Source organism: Myodes glareolus, chromosome 2 (genome assembly GCF_982192425.1).
Source record: "Myodes glareolus chromosome 2, mMyoGla1.1, whole genome shotgun sequence".
Lineage (NCBI taxonomy): Eukaryota > Metazoa > Chordata > Mammalia > Rodentia > Cricetidae > Myodes > Myodes glareolus.
In genome coordinates, this window is record NC_142027.1 from 15759889 (window position 1) to 15773458 (window position 13570).

At 41.2% G+C, this 13570-nt stretch overlaps 1 protein-coding gene across 6 annotated transcripts in view; it reads left to right on the forward strand.

The window, feature by feature from the left end:
• Nucleotides 1-13570, forward strand: part of App (amyloid beta precursor protein) — a 228801-nt gene that overhangs the window by 164308 nt on the left and 50923 nt on the right. For all 6 annotated transcript variants that reach the window (XM_048422327.3, XM_048422326.3, XM_048422328.3 and 3 more), the window contains 2 exons: nucleotides 7003-7131; nucleotides 8635-8734. In XM_048422327.3, coding sequence (XP_048278284.2) covers nucleotides 7003-7131; nucleotides 8635-8734 — 229 coding nt within the window. The remainder of the gene's footprint in view (nucleotides 1-7002; nucleotides 7132-8634; nucleotides 8735-13570) is intronic.

Here is a 13570-nt window from a genome sequence, read left to right on the forward strand (position 1 = left end):
CAAGGATCATTTAATTAAATTTAACATTAATTCTAATTCAGAACTCCTCATTATGAATGATTCTAAGATGTCTTGTTTTGTTATATAAACATTTTTAATCTACAAAAGTGAGCTCCCACTTGTTTTGAAACCTAGTCTAGGTGTTGGAAACGGAGGAGATACAATTGAAGTAGCATCGATGTTTTTGGCCTTGACTTGTTGGTTCCTTGCTTCCTTGAAGCAAGAATGCAGGATCCCAAATGTGAATGTGCAAAATTAAAGCAGATTGTTATAAGTCACCATGAGAAAAGTCAAGAGCGTGTCACGGTTGGCATTTGTCGGATGCTCAGACCGCTTGGCAAACCTTTCCTAGGGCCTGTGTTGCTTTAAAACATCTTTTGTTTACTAATTAATCCTCGGCTCCGCGGGTTCAGCCTTCTGGGCTGTGTTACTAAGTCTGTTTATCCTGAGAGCTTCAGTCTGTTTGGTTTGACTAAACAAGACTTGAAGATGCAGAAGTCCAGATCAGTCCTGGCCCCTCCCTGCTCTGGGGTTGGAAGAGCTCACCTCTGTCTCCAGCGCACTAACATTTAGATGAAGACATGAATCATGGAACTTGGTACAAGTGCTACGTTTCAGTCTAAACTGGCTGTATTTGACAAAGGTCACTGATGTGTATGAGAGGATAGCACACAGTCCATTTTCTACATTTTCTGATGGTACATAAATACCTGTACTTAATTCCCAAGACAGCCATTCAATCTGTAACCAGGAACAGTTACTTAATAAAGGAATTCGTCCTCCCCAGTTTGAAAACTAGGGTTAATTTTTCAACTCCTCTTTCAGGTAATATTTTTCTAGCTTTCTTTGTCCATAATTCAAAACCAGAAGGACTTATTGAAGGTTCAGGCAAGACTGTGGATGTTTTCCTTCCAGGGGCACTGAAAGTCAGGTGGAACATGTGGACTTTGGTGGCCATCCCAGTTGGGAAGATCTGCTTCCGAGTTAAAGGGGAACCAATGGACAACGACTTTCTGGAAAGCAACCCCTTGAACATGTGTAATACTGCTGCCCTAGCAGTGTGAACTACGCAAGAAAGCCTATTATCCACACTCTTCCTGTGTAATGAACTTTATTATCTGAACTGAAAATCACCAAATGGAGGAGGCCACAAGAATGAATCTTTTACCATTTTCTCAAATTTGTGTTTGACCCAGCATAGTGATTTTCTAAAGAAAATATCAGATACATTTTATATTGGCTTTAAATTTTTCACTCAACCACTAGACTTACAAAAAAAAAAAAAAAGATTTTTTTTTTTTAAAGATTGCAATGTAAGTTTCTCCCTGCTGGTTTTGATTTATTTTGTTGGTTTCTGTTTGTATTTGGTTTTGCTGGGTTTGTTCTTGTTATTCTGCCCCCCCACACCAGATTTCTTTTATAACATTGAGAATATGTTTAGAATGTTGATGGCAAGATAGAGAAGCAAACTCAGCTGGGACCCAGCACAAGGAAGTGTGCCTTTAAACCAGGACACAAATGTTCTATACAGTTTATATCACATGGTTAGCATTTCTTGAAATCTGAGATTTAAAAAAAAACCTATGGCTTTGTAAAAACAGAAGAAAATTACTTTTTCTAGTGAGGCAAAGCTCAAGGTTTCAAAAACCACTAGGGTGTACGTTAATGCTTCAGGAGGGGGCTTTCTGAGAAAATCCTTGACACCTTGGAAGGGTTAGACTCCCTATGTCGTGAGTCGTTAGCTTTGGACTTGATGGATTGTATCCACGCCTTTCCGCCATTCTTGTTACTCTTACTCCCTTCAGAAAATTATTTAAAACACATTCCTATTAGAGGAAGAAGCCAGATTTCCCAATCAAGCATGAAGCTGTAGAACAAGACAATGGGGCTGATTGGTCATGTAATGTGCTTCCCATGTAAGCGAGTGAATAAAGAGCCATGTATTTGGACATGAGTGGCACGGAGAAGAAGCCTGTTCGTTTCTTCCACTCCAAGTTCCAAATTGAGAAATGATATAAAAGAACATTGGAAATGTGATTTAGCTGCGAGGTGGGGAACTTTATTATATTACCTTAGACAGAGAAGGATCATGATTTCCTTCCATTTTGTGGTCATCAACCTGATATCGACAGGTTATAAAGACAATGGGTCTTTTGGAATTAGTGGAATGAGCCTGTGCAGAGAAGCTGGACTCTATTAAGTATTTTCTGGGATGACTACCCACTTAAAACACCTTCCTAAAGGACTGGGTAAATACGTCTGGTGGGTTTGGAATTTCAGTGTGGTCTGTGAAAGTCAGGAGGCTGGTTTTCTCATCAGAGATGCTCACTTCCATGAGAAAGGCACAAAGGGTCATCCACACACTGGACCTTCTGAAATTATACTTGGCTCCTCTGAGTCACTCGCCGATTTAATTATCAGTCATTTATTGGCAGCCACACTGTGCCAGGAACTATGATGGGGGCAGGAATGTGCCATACCTTTGTTCCCGTTTCAAAACGTACGTGTCCTACTTTGTACAGTCATGTAGATGTCGTCTTCTCAGAGATTAATCCTTAAACACTGCTTTAGAAGGCAGTGTGATTCTGAGGTGAAGGAAGGGCAGACTGAAAGGGCCACATCAGCTGCAAACAGGGATGAGGCAGTTATAGGATAAAGACCATTCCAGAAACAACAGTGACAATGGAAAGACCTGGATGTAACGACTTCCAGGAGGCAGATCTGTTTTCTTTACTCTTAACTATGAGGCTAACACCCCACCGATTGCCAGCGTATACAAATTTCAGCGTTAATCCATAGTAAGACTGTCTTAACTGAAATAAGACTTTGTCAGTAAAATATCTATAACTAGTTAGAGAAAATTGCAAGACTTTCGGTGCTTGACATTTAAGTAGAAACAAGAAAATATTAAAATATTTATTATCAACATATTTATAACGAGGAACTGATTTTTTTGCTTGTTCTATGAGAAATTCAATTTTGAATATGAGTAATGTGATCAGGCTAACATTTATGAACAACAATTACTTTAAGAGAATTTGCTTCTGTGCTCTGTGTAGACACAGTCGAGATAACAGGCATTATTTTCTCTATCATTCCTGCGTGAACATTTCTTCTTTTTAATTAAAATTTAAGAAATTCATCTTTGTCCTGGCATAATCGAATAAAGCTCCCTAGACAATGATGATGGCTTGTTATTCTAAGATCAATTACTGAGCTCAAGAAAGAACTAATGCCTGCCTTGGAGAATTGTGGCTGAAAGTCATAGAGATGGCCATCCATTTCATTATTTCATTTCATTTTTTTAAAGGAAATACATATGAATCATATGCCAAAGCAGAGGTCTTTCTTTACACGCAAATGAAAATATAATAATGTGAGGGGAATGTTGCTTATTTTTCTTCCTTGTCTGAACACCGTCATCTGTGAGGCCCGGATACACACCACTTGAGGTGGTTTGTCTGTTCTCCAGCACAGGAACTAACCTAACTTTTCCAATTTCTAAGCATGATTCTGAAAGTGCAAGGTCAGAACTGCCAAGCCGAGCCCTGCAGTTGGTTTATTAGGTGGGGGCATCTTCAGTGTCCCAGGCACTGCTTACGGGAGTCTCCAGGCTCACAGGGTGTTGAGGTCTGTGGGGCTCCTGGAAGGACAGGGCTGGGGGATCCTCGCTGCCTGGTGCACTTCTGCTCAGCATCACACTCTGGGCTTCTCAGGGGCAGTGAGGAATACCGTTCTGAGGCACACAAAGGAACAGCAGTGCAGGATGAGATAAGCGCTTGAAAGCATGTGGACACATTCAGTCTTTAATTATCAGACTTAATACAAGATAAAGATGAGTTCAGAAGGGAAACCCACGAATATCACAGAAGCCTAACTGGCAACTAATACCCTGAATCACTTTTCAGTAATCTCCTAATGAGCTTGATGGAGGACAGCCCTATCTTGCTGTTTCTCCCTCCTGCTTCAGACCTTCAGCAAAGTATAGCCTCCTGCCATGAGCCTAGGACCATAAATGAGATTCACTTATCTAAATCCGAATCTTCTCACTTATTATAAAGAACTGTAGTCAGTGTGCGCTAAAAATTCAGCACTGTTATCTCCCCTAGCCGTGGTTTCATTTTCCCTTGATTTTAGCTGCTTGCGTCCACCACTGTCTAAGAAATATTAATGGAAGATTTCAGGTATAAGCCGTAACCTGTCCCTGAGTATAAAGAACTAGAAATTCAGATAAGAACTCCCACAACACCATTTTTCACCATTCGGTTACATCTTTGTCAAGACTATTTGTGTTTGATAGAAAGCTAGAATGTTAGATTCTAGGACCAGGCCCACCTAATGGCCAGAATACAGGGCTCTGGAGGCAAACAGCTTGCCCCCAAACACTGAGCGGCCCTGCCACATGGGCCATTGTGTACCCGACATCACTTCAGCCCACCTGAGCCTTCCTTGAAGAGAAAAACTCACTGTGCCCTTGCCTGGGATGAGGATTTGATGAGGTCCCATCCACATGAAAAGCATGTCACTCCCCATTAGCTAAGCAGGTAGCTCATCCAGTTAAAATGTGCTGCTAACTGAGCATGTTAAACATGGCATGATGGAAAATCAACAGATGCTGAAGGATTGATGATTAAGGAAAAGACTGTGGGGCTCGGAGGAGTTGGAGGTGAGAACCAGGCAATGACACAGGTATCTTGAATCCTCTTTGACGGGCCAAGTATTAAGTTAGTCAGCTAATGAAACTATGTCTCTCCCTCTTCCTCCTTATCTCCCGCCTCAAAGGCATTGCCTTCTGAATTGCAAAGATGTAAAAACTGAAGTTTTGATTGTTTGTTAATGAATGTTAGCATTAATAAATAGTAAGGGAAATATATGCCATTCATGCTGAAAGTGGAAGACGGGAATGTACGGGTGCTAACTATAAGACACCACCTTCCCCTATTCTTTAAAAGATTCTTTAACTTAATCCAGAAGACCAAGGCTAGGCTGGAGTGTCTGTACAGTTGCTTTTTGGTCACAATTTGTTCAAGACAAAATGCCTTTGAGAATCATTTTTAGGTGGTTAGCCCCTAAGGGTAGATGAATTAAAAAAAAAATGATGAAAGTAAAGTCGTTGCATTAGGAGTTGAAGTGTTTTTCTCTTATTTGAACTCACAAAAGATGGAGGGAGTGAATTTTCTTCAAAAGAATTCTTTTCTAGAGACAGAAATGGGATAGACATTAAGTACTTTAAGCCATTCATCAGACAAGTGCATTGTGGATAAATGGAGCTAGTACGAACTTTCTGTCTCCAACCTTGAAAGTGTGTGTAACTTAGCAAGAAGTTTCCATGGCGCCCTGGTTGTACAATCCTGCAGATAAAACAGCTCTCAGGGTAAACCATAGTCAGCCTTTAATTTCTTACTTGTAAGGATTTTTTTTTAGTTAGAATAAATCTCTGTCTTTTGAATATACGCTTTATGGGTTTAGCTTATCAGTCATCTGTCTTAGTGTTTCTGAACTATGAAAGCACATCTTCTGGTCCATCAGTTCAGCTGCCTGCTATCGTACAAACAAGACATGATGATGTGCTTCTCAGACCGGTGTTTAAAGGCATCGCTCTTTCTTCTGATTGTGGTGAGACAGATTTCTTCTCAGAATAAGTACATAAACCAAGCAGATGAGGGCAGTTTGTTTTGATTGTGTGTGTGGTTTCATCTGTGTTCTGAAGCATGGGAGCACGGCCTCTGGCAGGCAGGCTGCAAGTGCAGAGGACCCGTTCTGGGTCAGGCTCTGTGGATGGAAGCTCCTGGCAGACAGGAAGAGGGGGACCTAAGCTTGTCCCGTGGCTCTCACGTCGAAGAGGGGGACCTAGCATAAGTAGTGGAGTGCACAGAATGCAGCAACTGAGTTTGACACAGCACTTCGTGGTAGCACAGAGACAGAACACCAAATTCCTCCCAGAATTGCCAGGAGAACGCCTGAATATATAACTGAATATATAATAAAAGTGCTGTAATCCACCCTCATACATACCACAAATACACTCACATATGCACACATATACTTATTACACATGTACATGCCACATAGAGTTTTTGGTAATAAATTCTGAACTGTCCAACTGTTTTTCAAAGTGTCCAAGATGTAATCTTTAATAACTCTGATTGCCCACACGTTCCCAGATCCATTCCTGACACGAACTTTCTACCTCTGGGATGTTTTGTTTGGCCTTAATGAAGGATGTATGCCTTGCAGATCACAGTCTGAAGTCATAGGGAAGGATACCAATAGAAGTAGAATTGCTGGACAAAAGAAACTTAAATCCTTTATTTAAAAAAGTTTTCATGTAAAATTGGAATAAAATGAAGTAGAACTGATTAGAATTAAGAAAAAAAACCAAAGCACTTAAGAAGAAACTTAATTGTTGCTGAGAATATTATAATATGATGGCTTTAAAAGAACTTAATTAAATTTCAAAGTAAAATAACTACGGCTTAATGATTGCCTTTGTTCGGGGGAAAGATAATGTTCCATGGAGCTTATCATTTTCCTCGCCCTACAGTTGAGTGGTAAATTGCCCATTATTTCCCTACTTTGATTACTGTACCACGGTATGTTACTAATCAAGGGATTATTTGTGAAGCGTAACTTCTGGAGTTGGGGCTGTGCATGTGCATGTTGATGTAGCTGTCATGAACGCCCTGTGACTATTTTATCAGAAGATTGAAGGAGTTTACTGAAACCTGGAAAATTCAAAGTTTATTCCCTTTTTACAGCAGAAAGTACTTATTTGAAAAGAAAGTGCTGAATAAGGACATGTCAGAAATGCTGAAAATGCCAAATACTTTATAAAAAGGAAGAGTGGTCTGAGCAATTACCTGTTAATGACAAGGAGGGAGAATTAGCCGCAAGCTGACGTGCAGTGTTTCCACGTCGTGGGACCCTTGGCCTGAATGCCAATGCAAGCGGTGATGTCTCAAACAAACGTGAAACTCATTTTCTTACGATTTTCCCCCACAGCCTCATCATGTGTTCAACATGCTGAAGAAGTATGTCCGTGCGGAGCAGAAAGACAGACAGCACACCCTTAAGCATTTCGAACACGTGCGCATGGTGGACCCCAAAAAGGCTGCGCAGATCCGGTCCCAGGTAAGCTCTGACAGCGTGGAACCTCCCGCGACTGGCACAGTCCAGAGGTGCGGTTTCTTCAGTTGATGGAAAGATGTTGTTTACCTGTCTCCAGAGCACCTGTGGTGGGGGCAGCAAGAGTTTGTGTCTGAACCTCCAGAAACTAATCTTCACCGGACTTAGTGGCATACAGCTATGTGGAGGCAGAAGGACTGGCAATTCAAGGCCTGCTGGGCTACGTGGGAAGATGCTAGGAAGCGAAGAGATGATTCAGCAGTTAGAGTGCTTGCTTTTCTTCCTGAGAACCTGAATTTAGTGCGCGGTCCCCATGTCTCACCACCACCTGTAACTCCAGGTCCAGGGATCTGACACCGTCATCTGTCCTTACACTGGTCCCTGCACATATAGCTGAGTGCACACAAGCACGCATACATAGATACATAAGTAAAAAGAAAGCAAATTCTTTTTAAAGGGAAGCGTGTTTTAGTAATGTGTGCCTTGGCATTTTCTAAGTTTCCCCAATAACGTGGAATTTAAAAATCTGAAGTGTCAAATTTTTAAACACTTTTAAAACTCGTGCTTGATCTTTTAAAGTTAACTGCCAGGGCTGGGAAGCGGCTCAGTTGCTAGAGTGCTTGCTGCCAAGTACTGGGACCAGAGTTCGGATGCCCCTGGTATGGCAGCTCACCAGTCACGCAAGCACTCAGAAAGCTTAGACAGAGTATCCCTGGAACAAGCTGGTTAGCCAGGATGGTCATATTAGGGAACTTTGGGTTCAACTGAGAGACCCCGCTTCAGTGAACAGGTACACAGCCATAGAGGAAGGTTCTCATTATCACCCTCAGGCCTCCGTACACACACATGCATGCCCACATACACGTGTTCAGCTAAACACATGCAAATATTCATAAATGTACATATATGTACAAAAATAGATAAAATAGGGAATAAAGCCATCAACATGGAGAAAAGGATCACTCACTAAACTGAAAGCGCTATAATCACCTGACCTAAATGCTGCCTGATGGTGATAAACGCCGCTGTAACTGCAGTGTTTAGGTTTAATAGTGTCTCATGAGGCTTTGTAATGCTTTCTGCTTTCTCATTCCCAGAGGTTAAAAACTGGGATCTAACTCCAGAAACCTAAGATTTTAAATTTCCTTGGCTGGAATTAAAATTAAAAACATTCTGTACAAAATATCTAATTAAATTGCAATAGTCCTCTTATGTATTAGAAAACTTGCAAAGACATTTATGTAGGAAGATTGGGTATTTGGAAAGCATCATTATTAGGACTCTGACGACAGACATGGTCTTTGAAATAGACTGTTGCAAGCATGTAGGCTACCGGTCAGTTTAAAGATAAATTAGAGAATAAAGAGATAGAGTCAAAGAAGAAAAAGAGTGCTCCTTCCGCTCGGTGCTCCCCCATGCTGGTCAGTGCTATTGGGGAGGGAGCGGTATTTTATTTGTCACTGTTTTCTCAGCAAAGATTCTTCTCTTAGAGTTGTCATCTTCTAACAGGTTATGACACACCTCCGTGTGATCTACGAGCGCATGAACCAGTCCCTGTCCCTGCTCTACAATGTCCCGGCAGTGGCCGAGGAGATTCAGGATGAAGTTGGTAAGTGAACTGTCCTTCTGCATCGTCACCCGTGCCCATGTGCAGACGACAAGTTGTATATTTTGTGGCTAGTGCTGGGGGGCGTTGCACATGGGGTCCAGCGGATGGCGTCAGGTGTTCTGCTCGCTCACACTCAGCTTCATTCCCTGGAGATGATGCTCCCTTACTGGACCAAGAGCTTGAATGGTGACCAGCCAGCCCCAGTGATTCTCCTGCCTCTGCCCCTTCCAGTGCTAGAATTACAGGCACACATGGTTTTTATATGAATGTTGAAGATTTAGGCTCAGGCCCTCTTGCCCCAGATTGTCTATCTTGGTGAAGCTCACCTATGCTGTTGCTTCAGATCTTAACTTTCAAGGCTTGGGAAACTGAAAAACTGGCGTCCAGGAAATCTTGTAGCAATGAATTACTTACTGAGTCACATGTCAACCAAATACATTCTAATCTATCTCGTTTTGTAAGTAGACCCTTACTTCACTTACTTTTTAATTACGAAAGGTAGAGCATTTTAGTCTACTACGTGTAATGGAAGCTCACATCATCCATTTTTTGCAACCTATTAGATTTCTCTTTATTTGTTTATTGATTTTTTTTTATTGAGCTCTACATTTTTCGCTGCTCCCCTATCTGCCTCTCCCCTCCCCTTCAACCCTCGTCCATGGTCCACATGCTCCTAATTTACTCAGGAGATCTTGTCATTTTCTACTTCCCATGTAGATTAGATCCATGTATGTCTTTTTTAGGGTCCTCTTTGTTGTCTAGGTTTTCTGGGATTATGATTTGTAGGCTAGTTTTCTTTGCTTTATGTTTGAAAACCACTTATGAATGAGTCCATATGATAATTGTCTTTCTGGGTATGAGTTACCTCACTCAATATGATGTTTCCTAGCTCCATCCATTTGCCTGCAAATTTCAAGATGTCGTTTTTTTGTTTTGTTTTTTGTTGGTGGTGGTTTTTTTGTTTTTGTTTTGTTTTTGTTTTTGTTTTTTGCTGTGTAGTACTCCATTGTGTAAATGTACCACATTTTCTTTATCCATTCTTCGATCGAGGGGCATTTAGGTTGTTTCCAGGTTCTGGCTATGACAAACAAGGCTACTATGAACATAGTTGAGCATATGTCCATGTGGCATGATTGAGCATCCTTTGTATATATACCTAAAAGTGGTATTATTGGGTCTTGAGGAAGGTTGTTTCCTAATTTTCTAAGAAATCACCACACTGACATCCAAAGGGGTTGTACCCAGCTTGCACTCCCACCAGCAATGCAGAAGTGTTACCTTTACCCCACAACCTCTCCAGCATAAGTTGTCATCAGTGTTTTTGATCTTGGCCATTCTTACAGGTATAAGATGGACTCTCAGAGTTGTGTTGATTTGCATTTCTCTGATGACTAAGGATTCAACCTATTAGATTTCTTGCACCTGCACTTTTATGTTTGGAAGACAGAAATCAGTAATGAGTCTTCTATCTAAGAAGTCAAGAACTGGGCATGGTAATGCACACCTGTAACTGTGGCACTCCAGAGGCTGAAACAGAAGAATGACTTCAAGTTCAAGACAAGCTTGTGTTGCATAGTGAGGTCAAGGCCAGTCTAGGATATACGGTATAACCTATCTCAAGAAATAGATTAATGATTAAAAGTGGTTAAAAGCCCTGGCTTCTTCTCCAGAGGTCCTGAGTTCAATTTCCAGTAACCCATAGTGGTTCAAAATAATCTATAGTGAGAGTTGGTGCCCTCCTCTGGCAGAACACTGTATACATAATCAATAAATAAATCTTTTTAAAAAAAAATGAAGAAAATCCTCCAAAAGAGACACAAATCCAAAACATGACTCAGGATGTTATTGAATTGAAGTTAACATTTCTAGATGTGTGTATTAAATAAGTATACTTTGTGGTTATCTTAAGCCTCTTGTCCTGTGTGACTTACATTAATGGAACACTAATAATATCAAACTATAGAGCTATAAACATTATACAGGACTAGGAAGGTGATGACCTACTGCACATAAACCTAGTAAATAACAGTTGGGACTTTCTAACTTCTAATTTGTTCTTATTAAAACTTTTGATTTAACAATATACTATGCTAAACATTAGCCACAGGTGAGTCAAATAATGAGTGAGTCAGATTCCTAAGTATTGCAAAATGCCCAAGAACGAGTAACCCAGTAAACTTAAAATCTCAGTGGCAGAGAGATAGATAATTAGAATCACACTTTTTTTTCTTCCAATAAAGAAAGATAGCGCTGCCATATGAAGACAGGTCAGGAACATATTATTTTAAAAACAGAACAGGGGAATTGGGTTAGTGTGTAAAGTACTTGCTACATGTGTAGAAAAGTAAACCTGAATTTATATCCCTAGCACCAACATTTAAAAAACAAAGCCAGATATAGTGACTGATGTGTGCTTGTAACCACAGCAGTAGGGACAGAAACAGGTCCATTCCAGAGGCTTGCTGGCCAGTATTAGAGCCCCGTCTCAAGTAATAAGGAGGAAGACACACACACACACACACACACACACACACACACACACACACACACACACACCATTTCTTGCATTCTAAATATACTGGACACCAAGTACAGAAAATCTTTCTTGAGATCTTTCATTTGGAATTCTGGGTGCTTCCATTTTAAATTAACTGATTACCATAGGAAAAAACACTTGCCATAAATGAACAGAAGAAGTTCATTGTAGGTCTTTGTGACCTCTAAGCTCCTGATGCAAAAGATCAAGGTCAAAGTTCTCCAAGAACGGTTTTCCTTGGTTGTCCTTTGCAGACTTCTGTAGTCTGTCTTCATGTGAAAGATGAATGAATAATCAACAAAGGCTTCGCTAGGCTAGGATGCAAACGAACCCTATATTGGCCCTGTGTGTATTTACAGAATCCCTTATATACTAGGATGCAGATGAACCCTAGATTGGCCCTGTGTGGTATCTACAGAATTCCTGCTGTACTAGGACGCAGACGAACCCTAGATTTGCCCTGTCTGGTATCTACAGAATCCCCTATGTACTAGTAGTCGCTTTACTGTTGCTCCTATTTAGAGTGTTCCATAAAAAAAAATGTAAGTTTTTGTCGTTCAGTGTGAAGAAGACCCTCATAGAACTCTTCCACTCTGTGCCTTACTCCACTGGGCAACAGATTTCATTCACCAACCTTTTCCCTAAATAATCAAACTTTAGATTTGGATTAGTTCAGTACAGGTAAGGAGACAGCTAAACTTCAGAGCCATCGGCAGAATGATGAGATGGGAAAGCACCTACAAATGCCTATGCCTTTTGCATAAAAGTTGGTGCCTTTGCTTAAGTGCCTTGACTAGGATACAGTTAATGCACTCCATGGTTTGAAGAGAAATGCAACATTTTACTATATAGTGCTGGTGGGTGTTTTTTTGGGGGGGGAGGGGTAAAATGTTTTAGACTAAGATACTGCCAGAATCTGTTTCTTTAGTGACACAAGTGTATCCCTTTATCAACAAATTATGCTTCTAACTTTGAATCTCTATTATGGGCCAAAGTGAGTGAAAAGGGGTCTACACTACATAGAAGCTATGTTGTGTGGTTGCTGGTGGGAATTGGAACCAAGTTTGTAAGAATGAATGAATAAGCAAACCAACAAGCCGTGTTGACTAGAGCCCAGGAAGCATGTTGCCAGAGAATTCTGGCCCTGATCATGTTACTCCATTGTTTCCCAGAGGCAGTCCATCTGTTTATGCTATAGTGAACTCTAGTAAATCCCAAATCTAGAGACTACGTATGTGTAGGCGTCCATCACCCAACATCTCATAGGTCTTAAAGCAGTGATTCTCAGCATTCCTAATGCTGCGATCCTTTAGTACAGTTCCTCATGTTGTGAACCCCCTGTTTTAGTTAGGGTTTCTATTGCTATGAAGAGACACCATGATCATAGCAAATCTTATAAAGCAACATTTAATCGGGGAGGGGGGCTTGCAGCTTCAGAGGTTTAATCCATTATCATCATGGCGGGATATAGTGGCATTCGGGCCGACATAGTGCTGGAGAAGGGACTGAAAGTGGGAAAGAGGCTACATCTTGATCCTGCAGGCATCAGGAAGTGGTCTGAGACACTAGGCATGACTAGAGCATATATGAGCCTTCAAACCTATCCTCCATGTGGCACACTTCCTTCAACAAAGTCACACCTACTGATAGTGCCACTCCCTATGGGCTTATGGAGGCCAATTACATTCAAACTACCACACCCCCAACCATAAAATTATTTCGTTTCTACTTCATAATTGTAATTTTGCTACTGTTATGAATTGTAATGTACATATCTGATATGCAAGAGATCTGATATGCAACCCCCAAAGGAGTCATGACCCACAAGTTGAGAACTCCTTCTCTAGAGTCTAGAACACGTACACACAATTGAACTCATTGGGAGCCATATCTGGATCCACACATGACCTTGTCCTTCCATGATCTTATTGAGCTCCCGACTGGACATCTTAGCCTTTGTCTTGCATTGGACCCTCTCACCCAATGGCCTGAATGGCACATAGTCTTGTTTTCTTGAAAAGTCAAATCCCCGGGGATCCAGCAGAAGCCTCAGTACCTCTGTAAACTCTTACTTATTAGCATAGGAGAGGGAAGCAGGAAGCAATGGAATGGTGGACTAATTCATGTCTGCCTGTGCTATCAGTGGTCTAGGTATTTAATGAAAGTTCACCCTTGAAATATTGGACCAGCACCTACAGAAGTAGCGGAAGTTCAAGGAAGAAGTCAGGGCCCACAGTCACTACCCATCCCTTCACAGTGACAGACCCTCAGGCATTAGGCTTGTCCCCTCTCAGCAAGGC